Source organism: Gekko japonicus, unplaced genomic scaffold, assembly GCF_001447785.1.
Source record: "Gekko japonicus isolate JY-2015 unplaced genomic scaffold, Gekko_japonicus_V1.1 scaffold2679, whole genome shotgun sequence".
Classification (NCBI taxonomy): domain Eukaryota; kingdom Metazoa; phylum Chordata; class Lepidosauria; order Squamata; family Gekkonidae; genus Gekko; species Gekko japonicus.
The window spans coordinates 37,721-56,916 of NW_015172088.1; the positions used below are offsets into that span (position 1 = coordinate 37,721).

The 19,196-nt window shown below is 47.1% G+C and overlaps 1 protein-coding gene across 1 annotated transcript in view; it reads left to right on the forward strand.

Moving 5' to 3' along the window:
- Positions 1-17,460, forward strand: part of LOC107118551 (CCR4-NOT transcription complex subunit 1) — a gene marked incomplete at its 5' end in the record, with an annotated part of 45,528 nt that extends 28,068 nt beyond the window's left edge. The window contains 6 exons of the mRNA XM_015420913.1: positions 8,747-8,920; positions 9,283-9,432; positions 11,363-11,543; positions 12,280-12,412; positions 14,350-14,484; positions 14,607-17,460. Of these exons, the coding sequence (XP_015276399.1) occupies positions 8,747-8,920; positions 9,283-9,432; positions 11,363-11,543; positions 12,280-12,412; positions 14,350-14,484; positions 14,607-14,685 (852 nt within the window). The remainder of the gene's footprint in view (positions 1-8,746; positions 8,921-9,282; positions 9,433-11,362; positions 11,544-12,279; positions 12,413-14,349; positions 14,485-14,606) is intronic.
- Between the last annotated feature and the right edge of the window lie 1,736 nt (positions 17,461-19,196).

Sequence of the window (19,196 nt, forward strand, 5' to 3'; positions counted from 1 at the left end):
CCACTTTGGAAGGTGGACTCTATGGGATTCTGGTCACTGCCCTCCACAAAGAGGAGGAGGAGGGGAGGAGGAGATTGGATTTATACCCTGCTGTCACGGGCTCTTACAGGCCACCACCTTTTGGACACCACTCTTACGAGGGACTCTGCTAGCTTCGGGTAGTAGCGGGGACCACTTACCCACTGGTTTTGTTCTTCATGATGAAACTCTCCTGGTTCACTCCAAGGCTCTTAAAACCGGTGGAAATTAGTGACCGGACTCCGTTGTTTATAAGAATAAAACAGCTTTACTGCGACATCTCACATTTTCCTCCAGCACAACCTTAATCAGATACACGTTCCCTATGTTCCAACAATTAAACCGCTCTCTGGGATTCTTCCCAAAATGTGTCAGGTCCCAATGGCTGTTAGCCTCCAACCCCACAACCTCCTCACTCACTCTTCCACCTCCAACCACCTCCCTGTCCGTTTTCTGCCCATCAACCTCCCAAACATTCCATCTCTCCACGCTGCCCTGTGTCCACACATCGCTTTTCTCTAGGTGTTCCCTTTTTGGAATCCGTCACAACAGACTCCGAACTGCTTATCCACATTTTAGATAACAGGGAGGATTTTTTGCGGCGTCGATCTCGTTCTCCTCAATCACAGGGCTGATCTTTTTCGTGGTCTCTGTGCTTCACACCAATGGGATCTAGTGCGCCTGCGCTGGATCGATCGGTGCTGTAGCAAGCTCTATATTAACGGATTTTCGCGCCCATTCCCTCAGGCAAGCGCAGGAACCCCACTGCGCATGCCCAGAGGGGTGGGCGCAGACATCCCGCCAGTTCTTTTCCTACTGCCGTGTTGGAAAGACCTATTTTCCTTAGCTCTGATCGGCTCGCTGTAGCTTTCGCTTTCGGCCTCTCAGCTCTTCTCAGTTCTCCTTCGTCGACTTCATTTTTGTTTTACTTTCTTTTTTGTCGTCAAAAACCCAAAAAAAACCCACAAACCCCCCCACCTCCACCAATGTCTTGGGATGAGAGGCAGATGCGATACTTGTATGGGCCATACCATCCACCCATGCCGTGGTTAACTCCTGCTGGCTACTCTGAGTGGGACCGTTACTCCTATCACTCTGGTCACAGGTCCTGGTCTCCTGTTAAAACACAGTCTTCACGTTCTCCTGTGGTGGAACAGACTCACCTGGCCTCCTCAACTAACTGTGGAGCCAAGGCCTTAAGGTACCTACTATTCAAACAAGATCCGCTATACCTGCAGCTCCGTCTAAACCCATAACCCACCAGCAAGACACGGAACAACAAGATTCCTCAGATACTCCTAACGAGGATTCCGATTCCGACGCCTTTGAGGCTCCCACATCTCCTGATCACACATCTCCAAACCCTGATGTGTCACAGGATTTGCCAATTTCTCCCTCAGAGATTCTTACATCTTACACTGATTTGGTGAAAAGAATGGCCAATTCTTTGTATTTATTTATATTTATACTTTCGATTTATTAATCGCTCTTTCCTACACACCTGCGGGCTCAGAGCGATTTACAGTTACTCTTTGACAATTGGACTAACAATATTCATGGGGGATAGGGAAGACAAACATACAGCATTTTTAATTACACACACATTGCAGGTAGCCGGGGCTTCATCTGCGGGCTGGATCAGTCATGTTTATTTTTAAATTTTTTATTTAACATTCGATTTTTACCCCGCTCGAACCCCTCCCACGGGGTCTCTGAGCGGCTTACATAGTAGATCATCCCTATCTATGGGCAACATATATATTATTAAGGGGGAGACTACCTACCAGCACCCAGTGGGATTCGGCTTGATGTTTCGTCAGCTCGGCTCGGCCTCTCCCATCCGCTTTCTTCAGGCTCCTCAGTGGTCTTTTTGGAGTCAGCGGGCCCATCGACGCATAGATCGCTCTGGCTCCGTCTCTCAGGCTCCATGTATTCTTGTCGGCTGGCTGATGACGTCAGGGCTTCTTGATGTCGTGCTGCCACACTGCCACCGCCTGGCCGACTCGCTCCACTGCAGGGAAGCTCTTTCATCTTTCGATCTCGTCATGCCTTCAGAAGTCACACTCGGCAGCTAACACCTTCCCAGACCACCTTATGGGTGGTCCCCAATTTATCTACTTGCCAAAGCTTTCGAATCGCTGGGTAGACGATGAGCTAGGACAAGGCTTGGTTGCTCACACCAGCACGGGGCTAGAACTGCCAAAGCTTGGCAGTTCAGATGTTATAGTTAAGCAGGGGAAAAATCCCCTGCGCCGCCGCTCCCTCCCTTTAGGCCTTTCAATTGTACAGAAGCTTCCACAATCCACCGACTCCCTTTATGATGTGGTACAACTCGACACTTCATCCGTAGTGGCACTACCTATGTCTTCAGTCCTACTACAAGCAGCAAAATCGCCATGGCAAAAGCCATCCTCCGCTCCTGTCTCTACTCGGAAATTAGACCACATGTACAGGATTCAAGACCCGGAAGCTGAATTTCTATTGTCTCATCCTCAGCCAAACTCAATGGTCGTCACATCATCTTCCAAATCTAAAAGAACACACTCCACACCTTCGGACAAGAAAGGAAGGAAATTGGATGCCTTTGGCCGCCGCTTTTATTCTACCGGAGCATTGGCCATTAAGGAATCCACCTATCTTGCCTGCATGAGCCGCTACCAATATTGGCTTTGGGAACAGTTCTCCGAACTCTTCACGCACCTCCCAGATGACAAACAACATCAGGCCAAAATGTTGCAAAAAGAAGGCATGGTGGTCACGAAACAACAGCTCACTACGACCAAGCATGTTCTGGAAGCATCCTCTAGAACCATGGCTTCGGCGGTGGCGCTCAGAAGACACTCGTGGCTACGAAACACCTCACTCCCGTTAGATACCAGATCACATGTCGAGGACATGCCTTTTGACGGTCTTGGGCTCTTCAACTCAACAACAGATTCTACTCTGTAGGAATTGGACAAGCGTATTAAAGCTTCGCGAGCGCTCGGAGTATCATATTCTACCAGACAACAACGAACACACACCTGGTCCAGACCCTGGCAGATGCGTACTCCAACTCACCAGTCTCCGAATGCGAGATGGAGACCACGATCCTACTCAGGAAGCCAGAAAGCAACTTATCAGAAGCCTAAGTTTGGCTCGACGCAGCAGACCTCTCGTGGCAAGCAGCCTAAACCTTCTAAGCAGGGTTTTTGACTTCCCTGTCCCCGAGTCAGCACATACCCGTCTTTTTCCTTTTATCCACACCTGGCGTCTCATTACATCAGACGAGTGGGTCCTTTCCATCTTGACCCGAGGTAACAAAATTCAGTTCCATCAGAACCCCAACACACCAGTCGTCGTCGTCACGCCACCCTCCCTGCCTCTCCTTCAGGAGGTGTCCCTCCTTCTACAAAAGGGAGCCATCGAGCACGTACCACCACACCTCCAAGGGAAGGAATTTTATTCCCGGTACTTCACAGTCCTGAAACAAGACAGAGGCATCCGACCCATTCTGGATCTCAGGGAACTGAACCGTTTTGTGACCTACCACCATTTCCGCATGGTATCTCTTCAACAGATTCTGCCACTACTTCACAAACAAGTCTGGATGGCCACCCTAGACCTCCAGGACGCATATTTCCACCTCACCATCCACCCCTTCCACCGCCAATACCTCCATTTTGCAATTGACCAACAACACTACCAATATACGGCCCTTCCATTCGGCCTGTCCAGCGCCCCAAGAGTGTTCACGAAGACGATTATCATGATTGCAGCATTTCTACGGCTCAGAGGGGTTTCCATCTACCCCTACATAGACAACTGGCTCCTAGTCGCTTCTTCCGAACACGTCCTGACCTCCAATGTCGCGGATACTCTGTCCCTACTAAACAACCTGGGCTTGAAAGTCAATCACCAAAAGTCTCATCTTTGTCCCGTCCAGCGGATCCAATATATAGGGGCCATACAGGATTCAAATGCTTGCATGGCCTACCTGCCTCCAGACAGGGCCACGGACATCATCTCCTTAGCCACCCTGCTTTGTACACAACCTGCAACCACGGCCTTCCAGTTTCAGAGACTGCTCGGTCTCATGGCCGCGACAACGGCGGTTCTAGTCTTTGCGAGGCTCAAAATGCGACGGCTACAACTATGGTTCCTTCGCAATTACGACCTGTCAAGGAACGTCCACACAGTAGTGCTATCTCCTCCTCCCCACGTCCGAGAATCCGTGCAGTGGTGGACTCTACCATCCAATCTCCTTCAAGAAGCGCCTTTCCACCCTCCATCACCGGAGATCACTATAACGACCGATGCATCCATGAAGGGCTGGGGTGCACACTCCATGGGCTTCTCCGTAGGAGACAGATGGGATACGGACACGGGAAGACATCACATCAACTTCCTGGAACTTCTAGCCATTCAACACGCAGTAACCAGTTTCCTTCCCTTGATCAAAGGGAAATGTGCCACTATCCTTACAGACAACACTACGGCACTGTCATATATAAACAGACAGGGCGGTACTGTCTCCATACGCCTCTGCAACCTGGCGATCGATTTGTGGGACTTCTGCACGGCCAACGACATATTTCTAGTGGCGACTCACATACCGGGATGTCTAAACCTGGAGGTGGACCACCTAAGTCGTTCTGGACTCAGCCTTTACGAGTGGGGGATAAACCATACTTACCTCCTCCCACTCTTCCAGAAGTGGGGAACTCCCCAAGTCGACGTCTTCACCACCATAGACAACAAAAAATGTCACCTATTCTGTAGTGGGGGAGGCAACAACCCGCAATCTCTGGGGGAAGGTCTCCTTTACCCTTGGTCCACAAAACAACTTTACATGTTTCCTCCCCTACCTCTACTTCTCAGACGTCATCCTTGTAACACCTTGGTGGCCCAGACAGCCTTGGTTCTCAACGCTACTCAAACTGTCTCAGGGGACATATCATCATTTCCCCCCGGCCCCGGACCTGCTCCGTCTCTCCGACTCGCCAGTCCTCCACCACAGTGTAGAGCGGCTAAAACTAACAGCGTGGCGAATACCATCACAACCTTCTCCACTCGTATAGCCAACGTCCTGTTGAATTCAAGGAAATTGTCCACTCGGAAGTCTTACGACTGTAAGTGGAGAAAATTCTGTTCCTTTCTCGAAACTGACAACTCTCAAGCCATCTCTGCTGGCCTAGAGAAAGTTTTTACATTTATTTTATCACTAGCTGACTTGGGACTCTCCCATTCCTCGTTACGGGTTTACTTAGCTGCATTATAGTCGTTTCATGTTCAAGTTGATGGATGCACACTGTTTACACATCCACTCACCAAACGTTTTTTGAAAGGTTTACTTCGAATTTACCCTCCTGTTAAATCCCCAGTTGCTCCTTGGGACCTCCCTTTGGTTTTACGCCAACTGACACGAAAGCCTTTCAAGCCACTTGCAACGTTTGAGTTATGACTTCTGGCATGGAAGACGGCCTTTTTGACTGCCATTACATTGGCCAGGTGAGTGGGAGAACTGCTGGCCTTTCGGCATGGAGTCTGCTTAGTGCCAGACATCTCTTTCTTACCCAAAGTGGTTTCGGAGTTTCACCTGCAAGCTGAGGTCTTCCTGCCCAATTATTTCCCGAACCCCACATCGGCGGAGGACCAACTGCTTCACAACCTGGACGTCTCTTGTTTTACCTCCAGAGGACACAGCCAACTAGACGAGATCCATATCTATTCGTCTCGTACGCTTCATCACGGTTAGGCAGTCGCATTACGTCCCAACGCCTGTCTAAGTGGATCGTAGGTCTGATTCGGCTATGCTACCCACTTGCAAAACAGCCGTTACCTGGCCCTATCAAGGCTCATTCCACCAGGGCTGTCGCGACTTCCACTGCATTTCTCAAGGGAGTTCCGCTGCAAGACATTTGCAAAGCCGCAACGTGGGCCACGCCTAACACTTTCGTCAGGCACTACGCCCTGGACGTCCGAAAGAACATTAATACCAACATGGGACGTCGAATTTTGTCTTCAGCCACGCAGTGATGGTCCTGCCAGCACCCTCCTCCAGGTGGGCTACTGCTCGCTAATCTCCCATTGGTGTGAAGCACAGAGACCACGAAGAAGATAAACAGGTTGCTTACCAGTAACTGGTGATCTTTGAGTGGTCATCTGTGCATTCACACCACCCGCCCTCCTTCCCCGCTGCTGTCAGCTTCTACCTTTCGATTAGGGGTTGATATGCGGCAGTACTTTGAAGGAACTGGTGGGATGTCCGTGCCCACCCCTCAGGCATGCGCAGTGGGGTTCCTGCGCTTGCCTGAGGGAATGGGTGCAAAAATCCGTTAATATAGAGCTTGCTACAGCACCGATCAATCCAGCGCAGGCGCACTAGATCCCATTGGTGTGAATGCACAGATGACCACTCGAAGATCACCAGTTACTGGTAAGCAACCTGTTTTTCCCGGGGGCACTTAAGGAAGCAGTGGTCCACCCTCTCTTGAAAAAGCCATCCTTGGATCAGGCTGAATTGGCTAACTATTGGCCGGTTTCCAACTTGCCCTATTTGGGCAAGGTAATAGAGAGGGCAGTGGCTGTTTAGTTACAGGGCTTTTTGGATGATACTTCCATTCTCGATTCCTTCCAGTCCAGCTTTTGCCCGGGCCACGGGACAGATGGCATGGAGGGTCAGTTTTCATAGTTGCAAGCCTTCCTGAGCAGTGGGCCTTGTGCCAAGGATGGAAGTAAAGGGCCAGGGGGAGCCCCCCCTCCCCCTGAGCAGCCGCTGCATTCTTATCTCAGCACCCAGGTAGCTTTAAGGAGGAGAACAAGCTGGCTACAGAGAGGAGAGAATAAAACTACCTTCGCCACAAGAGGCACTGGGAAAAAGAATGGACTAGCCACAGGGCGGGGTGGTGGTTTACTCCATTTCTCCATGGCAAACTTGCTGTCCTCCAGGCACCTTAGCAATCCAACCCTCTCACCCAACATATTGTGTCTCTTGATGAGAAGAGAGCATGAAGGCAGAGTGGAGAGCCCTTCCCTCCATAGACACAAAGGGTGGCAGCAGTGGTAGAGAGAGAGAACCTTACAAGCTCAGAACTAATCCAATAATTTTTTAAAATTCTAGTTCTAGGTTTAATATTAATAGTTAGATCTTACTTTCTGTGTGTGTGGGGGTGCACAGGCCACACAGTAATCGTGCGTCTCTTTTTGATTGATAGCAGTCGTGAATGTGGCTCTCTGTGAATTATAGAGCAAGTACCACTGCTCTAGGTGCTGTGTTAGAGCTACCTTGCTGAGAATGCATTGGAGAGTCAGTGTGGTGTAATCATTGGAACTATTATCAGAGAGACCTGGGTTTAAGGTATCACTCTGTTATGAAGCTCTGTGGATTACCTTGATCCAGACAGTCTCTCCTAGCCTAATCTACCCCACATAGTTATTGTATGGATTGAACAGGGGGAAGGAACCATGTGCTTCTTGGAGGAAGGGTGGGATGAAAAAGGATTCTTCAGGGTTTCAGTGCCTGCTAGTACACTTGAGTAAGTGACAGACTTGTTCACTTCCTGGGGTGTATTTCTGAACAACTGCTCAATATTTTGGGGGGGGGATTCTTACCTGAATTGTGTCCTGCATTGGGCAGGGGGTTGGACTAGATGATCTGTATGGCCCCTTCCAACTCTATGATTCTCTATGACCTATTAAATTTGTGTCCTCATGGCTCAGAAATCATTCTGTGTACCTAATTTCATAATGTGGATCGTAACCCCTGGCTACACTTTCATTTTTTCTTTCTTTTTGAGTCCTGCAGTTGGACAAGCCAGATTCCCTCTCCCCTTTTTTCTGCTGTGGGTTTGTTCATTCATTAGCCATTTGTAATGTTCTGTGTGCTTTTGTCAATTTGGAAGGTCCCATCTCAAGACAAGTTGTTGGGTTTTTTACGCTCAACACAAAGTTGAATGGCCGCCTGTCTATAACAACGGAAATTCACCAAATAAAGCCCCTCCTTTCCCCCAGGACAGCTATTATCATATGATATGTGTAGTTCCCGGCACATCCAGCAAAGGTCATTGTGGATAGCTGAAAAAGGGTTTGATGTCTGTTGACACAGTTCCAGGCTAAATGGAAATTTGAGGCTGACAATTGTGAGCAGGTACCTTCGATATGGAGAGGTACGAGTGCATTGGGAAGAGTTGCAGTAGAAATTGTTGTAATGCTGCTAAGAGGCTCATAAAAGTGGGCAAAAGACTGAGCTTCTCAGCCCCAAAGTGAAAATGTCTTAAACCAAATATCTGTTATCCCAGGATATTCATACTGGGATCTGTTTGCTTCTCAGCCCCCAAGTGAAATGACCTAAGTCAGGTTTCTCTTCCCCTCACTTTCTCTGCTTCCTCCATGGGGGTCGTCATACTAGGTTCTCTTACAGGACTGTTGTCAGGTTTACTGTGACAATTCACATCCGGGATCACCATAAGTCAGCGGCAACATTCTTGGTTCCTCTTATAACAGTCCTGTTTGTATGCAGGCCTCATCCCCCTGTCAGAGGTGGAGGGGCAAAGAAAAGCCCATTCTTTCCAGTGAGTTCAAGAACTGAGTTGAGATTCAGCTGCAGGGCTTTGTTCTTCTGTATCAGCTGTAAATAGTGTATAACGATGGGCCAGGGGAGAAAGGGGCTGGCTTGCTTGCTGCTTTGTATAGGTGAAGTAAGGATGGAGACTGGGAATTAATGATGTTACTCCTTTTTTTCCTGTAGGGTACCTTGCGTGTGCTGCTGGTCTTATTACATGATTTTCCAGAATTCCTCTGTGACTACCACTATGGGTTCTGTGATGTGATTCCTCCAAACTGCATTCAGCTAAGGAATCTGATCTTGAGTGCCTTCCCACGAAATATGAGGCTTCCGGATCCCTTCACTCCTAACCTTAAGGTAATAATGCACCTCGGCACAAGTTTCACCACATCCTTTCAGCTAAATGATCTTTTGAATCAATTGAGAGACTGGCTGCAAAGAATGCACCTTGTACCACTGTTCCTGCTTGGATTTTAAAACCTCAGATAACTATAACTTGAGAGATCAACTTAAAATGGTAGTTGGCAGGAACTGAGCAGTGCTATACTCACTGCTGGTTAATAAAAACAATAGAAAATGAAACAGCTTTAAGGGAAACTGCCGGTAAGACTAGACGTTGTGTTTTTCTTGGATGTGATAGTGTGGCTCTTGGTAGCCCAAAGAATTATGTAGCCAGCATTTTCCAGTGGGGAGTATTTTAAGGTGTGTGTGTTTGACAGGTGGACATGTTGAGTGAGATTAACATTGCTCCTCGGATCCTCACCAACTTCACAGGAGTAATGCCACCTCAGTTCAAGAAGGATTTGGATTCGTATCTCAAAACGCGCTCTCCGGTCACATTCTTGTCCGACCTTCGTAGCAATTTGCAGGTGAGGCACCTTCTGCCAGTATTTTATTTATTGTTTATCGTGAGGCAGAGTCACACACAGGAAGCATATAATAATACAGAATATGTAGCCAAGTTGATACAGTGGGCATGCATACCAGTTGGGCAATCCTCCTAAATACTAATATCTAAATTTGCAATCCACTCAATCGCAGCTGGGGAGAGTTCAGAGAGCTCCATCATATCTCCCTGGGAAGTGTGATGCTCACATTCCTGTGACAGATGGAAAATGCTTTGGCGGGCTGCACCACAATCGCATTCGGGTCCTGGTATTCTGCCCCGTTTAAACAGGTCTGCACAGCTCCCAGAGCTTGCCAGAACAAGATTGGGGGTGGGTGGGGGGGCATTAAAATGCACCACTGTTCCTGCGATGTCACTCGAATGGAGAAATAGAAGCAAACCTGGAAGTGACCTCTGTTTAAACATACGTACAGGAATCCAAGTGAGAGGAAGGATTGTCCAGCCGTCACCTCAGAGCTGGCCCATCCTCCCATCAGTACAGCTTGACTCGGCCCAAACGGCAGCATCCTATGCAAGCGTTGAGCTTTGTTTGTGGTAACCAAATGCTTGCCCTCTTGTAAATGCTGTGAGATTGTCTTCAAGGTTATGGGATAAGCTCCCCCTCCTCAAGACAAAGTATACAGAGAATTCTGGGAATGAATCTGCCTGCTAATCAGGAAGGGATTGTGCAGGACTGAAGCCCTGACTTCACGTCCTTGGTTAACTAGTAGAAGAGCAGGCAAGAAAGGGATTCCAGAAGCAGGGATCAGGATCCCAGGCAGGAGCAGTGCTCTGCTCAGAAGCTGCTGGAGGAATCCTCCTGCCAGTAGAACCCTCTAATGAGGGAAATGCACACATTATGTGATGCCTCTCGAAAACGGAAGGGAAGGGGCAGGGGAGGCTGTGCCATAATGCCCTTCACTTTGGGCTAGGCTAAAGGCCATGCGCTCAGTTACCCATCTGCCCGTGGTGGATCTGGTGGATGTTGATCCCTCAAGAGCCCCACTTGCAGAAGACAAGCAAACCGAGTCTGTTAAAATCCCAGGGTCTCCTGTACATAAATTCAGAAGGAATGGCACACATTCAGCATGCTCTCCCTTTGGGTGAGAAAGAATGGGCCAAAAATTATACAATTAGTCTCGTGGCTCCTGTGGATGGTGGAGGTTTGCTTTGTAAAGGAGTGTCACATCATGGCAAAGTACTCCCCTTTTGCCCCTAGCCACAAATGACAAGTTCATCTGTTCATCATGGTATAGAGTGATGGCAGCTCTTATACTGAGAGGTGCATCAGGTGTTTTTATTACCTTTATAAAACCCGTGGGTGCTGATGAGAGGCTGAATGGGAGAGCCTTCTGTTGGTGGCAGCACCTTCCTCTTTCCCAGGCCAAGGGCATGGAAAGATCGCCTCTGTTCCTTGACTGAGGAAGGGGGGGGGGGGAAGGCTCTGAATCAGTGCAGTTTGTCAGGAGGCAGTTCCGTGCTGGTGGCAAGACAGATGTGTGCTAAAACGATTCCTAGTCCTGGCTAGCTGTGCTGGGGTAAGGGGTTAGAGCAGGGCAAACTCCAAATCCCTGATTTTTCCCCTGGACTGAAAGGTTGTGGGGCAGTGAAAGGAAATGTGCTGCCTGGTTGGTATGCCTTAGAGCCCAAGAAGGGGATCTTTGCCATTCAGGGGAGTCAATCCTTTCCTCCCTGTTCTCCTGCTGGCTGAGAACACACATCATTCATGAGTAATTCCAGGGTGAATTGAAATGACCGCTCCAGTAAAATGTGGTGGCTGGACAGCAGTGAGAAGGCACGTCCTGGTTCCTGTTACAGCAGCTCAAGATGTGCAAGGCCTTGCACAAATCCTGCCGCCCACAAGAGTCTTCAGCGTTCAGCCGATGTGACCTCTCTTGTATTTGCTCCTCTAGGTGTCAAACGAGCCTGGCAATCGTTACAATATCCAGTTAATAAATGCCCTGGTGCTGTATGTGGGCACCCAGGCCATTGCGCACATTCACAACAAAGGAAGCACTCCCTCCATGAGCACCATCACCCACTCAGCTCATATGGACATCTTCCAGAATCTGGCTGTAGATCTGGACACAGAAGGTAAAAATGGCCTTCACCTTTCAGTGCTGGACCCCAAAACTGCTGCATCAGGAGGTGTCAGTCCTTACTATATCCTGTCATGACATTCCCTTCACTTTCTGCTAGACTCTCTCGGTCTGCCTTTTGCCCAGCCACCTGCATCTCCCCACGGTTGTCTGTTCTGCACGAGTCTCATCTTCTGCAGCCTACCGGGTCTTTCCCCCTCCTTTATTCTTGCCCTTTAAAGGCTTCTGTCTGCCGGGCTCACTTCTGTCCCGTGTTGCCTTCTCTTCTCCTTCCCCTAGTTCTGTCCACCCCTGTGCTTCGGCTGCATTGGGGAACCTCTTGTGGGAATATAAATATGCTAAATTAAACCCGAATACATTTGCTATTTTGGGGCTCAGGGACTGGCAAATAATGTCGGGCATTGGGTATCCCAACGGCATAATCTGTGCATTCTTATGCTGTATATATAATTTTCTTAAATACTAAAGTCCAGTCAAAATTAAAGAGATTTCATTGGGTTTGATCCTATAGCTCCTGTGAGCAAGGTATGGATCAGCATGTTTTAATGGTTAGATCAATCAGTTAACTACTTCCAAGAGATTAGTTGGGGAAATATTAGATCAGTGATTCACCCAACCCATCTTGAATTTAATGTAGACAGTAAGCAGTCTGTTGCTTCTTTTTTATTAAATGTAGTCAAATAGAGATGGAAGTAGGACCAGTTGTATTGAACGGAATCTATTTTTTGTAGGTCGGTACCTCTTCTTGAATGCAATTGCCAATCAGTTACGGTACCCCAACAGTCATACACACTATTTCAGCTGTACCATGCTTTACTTATTTGCGGAAGCCAACACTGAAGCTATTCAAGAACAGATCACCAGGTAAGAGGAGCCTAAATCTCTTGACCTTCTTCTTCTTCTTGCTGACTTCCAGAATCTGGCTGTAGATCTGGACCCCAAAACTGCTACATCAGTACAACAAACTTTGAGTCCACTGGCACCTTTAAGACCAACACAGGTTTATTCATGTGCACGCACACTTCCTCAGTTTCCTCAGCACACACGTTGAAATAGAAGTTAACAGTTCATATGGATATACAGATATAGATATATATGCAGATGCCTCTACATAGGCAAATTGGCATAGAAGAAGAAGAGATTGGATTTATACCCCGCCCTTCACTCAGAGTGGTTTACAACCCTCCTCCCCTCCCCACAACAGGCACCCTGTGAGCTAGGTGGGGCTGAGAGAGCTCTGAGAGAACTGCGCTTTCAAGGACAGCTCTGACAGAACTATGGCTTTCCCAAGGTCATCCAGCAGCTGCAAGTGGAGGAGTGGGGAATCAAACCCAGTTTTCCGAGATTAGAGTCCACACACTTAACCACTACACCAAACTGGCTCTTAATGAAAATGTTTTGATATATGCAGCAACTCAACAGCAATAACAAGCTAAGTTCATATGGTCACCATTTGTTTGGGTTTAATTGGGGGGGGGGAACAGTGAAGCAAAAATATGTCAGTTCAGGAGACAGATGTGTAAAAGTATCCTTCTTAATTGTTAAGGGTAATAAACTGTTGTTACACTCCATTTGTCTCCCCTCAAGCATGGAATTAACTAACAACATTCCAATATTCATTGCATTACGTTCACTATTCCAATATACTATTCCAAAAAAGAAATACACTGAAACACAGGATTAATGAGATTGGTGTCACCAACACGGTTTGGTTTTTATATATTATAGATTATAACACTTGGAACAAAAACTTCCCCAGGACTTAACAGGGATATTGGTTTCTCATCTCATTTCATGTGCTAGACTCATTCAGTCCTTACATATGGATTCTCACCAAGAAGGGCTATACATTCTCTGTATTTTAGTGTTATTTTTTTTTAAATAGTATTATTGGAATAGTGAATATACTGCAATGAATATTGGAATGTATTTCTCTAACACTGCACCCCACCTCTAAGAAAAGGATGTTGTTAACTCCATGCTTGAGAGGAGACAAATGTTGCGTAACAACAGTCATAGTTTATTACCCTTAACAATTAAGAAGGATACTTTACCACATCTAGCTCCTGCTTTGACATATTTATCACTTCACTGTTTCCCCCCTAAATGAACTTAGCTTGTTATTGCTGCTTAGTTGTTGCATATGTCAAAACATTCCTATTAAGTTGTATGCTATTTTGCTGTTCACCTACATAGAGGCATCTGCCTATATATATGAACTGCCTATATATATATGAACTTTCATTTCAATGTATCTGAGGAAGTGTGTGTGCACACGAAAGCTCATACCTTGAATAAACCTTTGATGGTCTTAAAGGTGCCCCACTGGACTCAAAGTTTGTTCTCCTGCTTTAGATCAACACAGCTGCCTGCTTGGGTTGTACAGTTCCTATTCAAGACCATAGGTGTGGCTCTGGATCTCTCTCTCCCCCTTGCACACAGGGATATTTGTATGTGAGAAGGAGGTTTGTATAGAGGAGCATTGAGGAATGTCGGCCCTTCCTGGCAGGCTGAAATGATAGTCCAGGAATATGGCACACGGTAGCCAAATAGGACCATAGTCTGGGAAGTTCTGGATGTGGATTTGTCCTGGGCTGCCAAGGAATGTGCAAGAGCAAGGTGGAAGTGTTATTTTTCTCCCCATTAGCAGCATTCATGTAACCCTGTCTGCTACAGGGATGCCGCTCTTTGTTTTATTGAGGGGTTTCTAGAAGCAGGTCCCGCTGCCTTGTGCCTTTGGTCTCACCCTAAGCAGTTCCCCACACTTCATCTCTTTTTCCTCTTGTGTGTTTGTTTTATAGAGTTCTCCTAGAGCGACTGATTGTAAATAGGCCTCACCCATGGGGTCTGCTAATTACCTTTATTGAGCTGATTAAAAACCCAGCATTTAAATTCTGGAACCATGAGTTTGTTCATTGTGCTCCAGAAATTGAAAAGTGAGTAATCAAAAACATTTTTTATTTTTTAGTGTATGGGGTGCGTTGGGGGGGGGGGCTCAGTATGTTGCTTTTGGGGGAGGATGAGTTGTCTTGAAATGAAGTCTCCGTCCTTGTCGTAGGCTGTTCCAGTCCGTGGCACAGTGCTGCATGGGGCAAAAGCAGGCACAGCAAGTGATGGAAGGGACCGGTGCTAGTTAAGAGGAAGTGGACGCTGAGTCAGAAGTTGGCCACCCTGGAGGTCTCCATCCCATGAAGCTGGCAGAAGAATGTGTGTGGGTCTTCCCAGAGCTTGGAGGCTGCGCCCCCACCTCCCCCTCCATGTTGGGCTTACATCACAGATCCGTGTGTGAGAAGTCTCCTCCTGTGTGGGCATGTTCCAAAGTTTAAAACAAGTTTTCGACTTTTGGCCAAAATGCAGAATATGCTGTGAATATAATTTCGAACTATTGTAAATACACAGAACAGAAATATTTGTCTGGACTTTGGGTTTGTGCAAGTTTTGTTTCAAGAGAGGCACCACCCCTATCACCTGGCCAGCTTATAAGGAAGTGGTGGCCGCTGTCGAGCTTTTCTCAAGGGCAGATCTGCTTGTCCCGACGTTCCCAGACTCCCAAAGAATATGGAAAAGCCAGTTTAAATATTATGTAACTTATTTTTTCTTGTGGATGGGGGACCTAAAAATCACAAAGTTGTTAAAGGAAAAAAATGTGGATGTGTTGGGAGCACAGGATTCTATGACATATGGGGGGGGGAGTCTAGGGTCCAGCGGGGGGTACTTACCCTGTATCACATGCTGACAAGCAAGATGCGTGGAAGTTGGAGGACTCCTTCTTTCAGCTGGCAGATACACTTCAGGCCCTTGTTGAGAGGGCTGATTATTTTAGCAGGAGAACCAGACAAGGCCTGTAGATTTTCTTGACACTTGTAAATTTTGGGATAGGGAGGGTATGAGAATCTATTAACTACTCTCCTTTGGCCACAAAGTTTGAGTTTGTAAAAAGAACAAAAAGGACCAATACAGCCCATTTTGTAAGGATTTTGAATGTTTTGTAAATGTATTGGTCCATGTGTTGTATTTTGTAGCCTTTCTAGTTCTCTTGGGCTTTAGTTCTCCCACTTCTTGTATGTATGCATACTGTAGTTAAACATTAAAGTCATGAACTGCACCAGGTGTCCTCATTCTCTCTTCACCTGGCTGTTAGGTTGCTGGTAAATAGTTCTCACTGCTAATCAAAAAGCCCCTGACATATGTGGCCTTGGGTAAATCTGATTACATTTGTATACCACTTCAGTGCAATAGACAGAACCTAGTATTGTTACCATTAAAGCAGGACTGAAATCTCATGATAAAATGGAGAACCACCAAAATGGAAGGAAATCTTTCCTGGTTCTTTTCAAGGAAAACCAATCTTGAATTGTCTTTACCAGAAGAGCTGGGCTTTGAGCTTCTGAGCTCAGGAGAACAGCCCCAGCAGCCATTGGTCTGTTGAGGACTGAAGCCAAATATCATAGTTGGTCCTTCTGGTTATGAATCCAGAAGGGAAAGACAAAATGTCATACCAACCAGATTCACCAGCAAGGGCACTTGATATACGCCTGTCTTCCAGTACTGACTGGTTAAGTAGGACCCTTGTCTCTTTGGATTTTAAAAAACAAACTGTCATTCAAGCTTGCAGGGGGGGACGAAGACAACACTGAGAAGCCCCTGACTCCAAAATAATCCTGCTTTGCCTCAAGGCTTGGTTCTGCTGCTGTACTGGAAGGTGGGTGTTTGACTAGTATACCAGGATTAAAGAATCAGCCAAAGTAAAGCCCTTTTATTTTAAAAAAAAAACTGAGAGCAGAAAACACATTCGTATCCCATGAATACAAACCTACAGTGAAGACTAGTCAGAGTATCTTAGCTGTACATTGAAGTCATAAGAATTCTATTACTCAGTATTTCTTAAACGTGCATATTATTTCAGTTTGCAGTGTGCATCCCATACTTTGGATAGCTTGAGGACATTCCAGAAGCAGGGCCCACATCTTCCTTGGGCCACTGGAAGGAAAACATTAAAAATGGCCTAATTTGTACTCCTGGTCTCCTTTGGTACAGTTCCTTTATAAGTTCTACTGATAAAAATGTTTGCTGACCGGCTGCTATATCTTTTCCTGACCTCATTTGTCCATTGGCTGGTCCATATTTGAAAGTGTTTATAAGTTCCAGCCTTCACACTTGAAAGGCCAAAGATGCTGAGGGAGAAAGTCTATTCAGCGCAAGTGGTACCACCCCCAGGCTCTGAAGTGCAGCCCCATCCAGAACCGGCTGAATCACAACTCTTCCAATTGGCAGAGTTCCCAATAGGCTCAATTTTTAGTTTCCGTTTATTGATCCTCATCCAGCCTTTTACTCATATAGTCAGAATGTGCACAGCCTCACTTGACTGCTAAAAAACTTCACTGGTTCTGGGTCCAATTCAAGGTACTGATTGTAGCCTTTAAAGCCCTACACATCCTGAGACCTGCCTATGTGAGGAGCGGTCTGTCCATGAAAGCTGTGTGACATATCTGCTCTTCTCCAAGCTTCCTTCTGTTGGGGTCCTTTAAGCTTATCTGGTGGGCTACTTGGGCTATGTCCTTTTCCACAGGTATTATGGGACATTCTGTTGTAACTGTCTGGATTTTAATGGGTTGGATCCAACCAGATTTTCTGCTGCTGAAAAAGAAAGGAAGGAAGGCTCCCTTTTCACCACGCAAAAAAGCTAGGTGTGTTATCATGGGATCTGCATGAACAAAACAAAAGCCATGTGAAATAGGGGCTAAACCAAGGAAGGAATGCACAAGACAGAGTGAAAAAGCTACTTGGATCCATCAAGCGCTGCCCCAAAAGGGAATATTAGCGACTGGTCTACAGCGGTTCAGTTCACCAGCTAAACAAGGGCTGCTGAGACTTTTCCCTCTGTTCTCAACATTTTCCGACCTCAACCCAAAACAATGAAACTGCTGCGGCCACATCTCGAAAGTGAAGAGGTGGTGGGCAGCATTTCTCCAAGGAAGTTGTCTCCTCAGACTGAAGTGACATCCCTTCCTTTCAGCTTCTTAGACAGTGCTAGGATTCAAAAAGGAAACATGGTTGTTTTTCTGATGTACTGTCTATTTTCTCCTTTCCTGTTGAAGGGAAGAAAGTATCTCCTTTGGGGAAAGGCCATTTACTAAATCCTGGTCCCAAGAAACTAAGTTTCCTACTTTCTGCTGCTCACACCCTGAAAGGAGGATCAGAAGGGAAGACACAGTCTACCGGCTACACATTCCATAGTGACTGGAGCATCCAATCTAGTTACTTTTAGTCACTGCGCATAGAAACTTCCATTGATCTGCCTCATTTATTAGCTGAAACCAGCCCTCCCCAAGAACAGGCAGTGGCACTTCTGTAGCCATTGTTTCATGCAAGGAGAGAACCAGTCAATGCTGAGTTGCTTGCCTAGTTCATGAGATGGTATCAGCTGTCATCGGAAAGGGGAAGAGCAGGCTTGCTGATCCCTAGAGAGAAGCAGCAGGGACCCAGCTGCCAAACCACTTACCCATTCTCCAGGGGTCCAGGGTGGGGCAGTCAGAACTCATAGGTAAAAACTCCTCCCTGGAGGCAGGCAGTGTCATCAATATTTTATTGACTCCTAGGAGGAGGTGCTTTTCCCACAATCCCATTTTGGTTTTATCTAACTTGCAGACAGCTGGTTGTCTCACTGTGCTCTCATTAAAGAGTGCAGCAGCTTTTTTCTCCACGGTTTTTGTGTTTACTTGTCTCCTCTGCCTATTTTAAGGGGCTTCATCTTCTGTTGCTGTAGGAGGGTTGGGAGGTGCATTTCTGGCATAATGGCATACCTGTCCTTCATCCCACGGCTCTTTCTCCCTGGAGGGGAGGAATGCTGCAGGGCCTCCCATGCTTTGGCCAGGAGCGTCCACGGTCACTCCCTCCAAGGCAGTGGAGGAGTGTCAGCAGCTGCAACCAACATGCCTGTTCCTCGGGATCAGAGGGACACTCCTACTGCCCAACCTGAGCCTGGCAGAGCAGAGCTTTGAGGCATCTTGATTCTCTCCCCTGGTCTTGCGGGGGGCGGGGCGGGGCGGCAAGGTGAAAAAGGAGAGCAGCAAGATGGCAGCACATGCAGCAGCAGGAGGGCAAGCCTTCTCTCCAATTCTCTCCCTCTCCTTCCAGAGAGCCAGTCTGCCCTCCCTTTAGCCAAGTAAGGCCAGCAGACCTGCCAGGGCCTGATCTCTTGGGTGAAAATGCACAAGCAAACCTCCTGGCTTAGGTCAAGGGAGAAGTGCAGAAAAAGATCAGCTCTTTGATGAGTGCTACCCTAACTGAAGCTCAGCACCACAGAACCAAATGCAAGTGCAGTCCTAAATGCCAAAGCAGGTTCTGTTCTCCCATTCTGCTGAACGGAGCAGAGAGGTCTTCAACAGGCTCTGACAGAACAATTAAAGGGGTTTACTGTTTTTGTACATCCCATTGAGTTGTGACTGCCACACCCGGGTCTGCTGGAGAATGGAAAGTTTATTAATTTACTGTGAAGTTCCCCTTGGATGAAATATCACGTGCCTCAGCAGTGTTTCTTTGTTCTTTAAAAAACTTTTTAAAAACCCTTTATTTTACAACTGAGGGGGAAGTTGCCGGTTTACCTCAGTGTGGCCTTCGGGCTACCCCCCCCCCCTCTTTCTTCTTC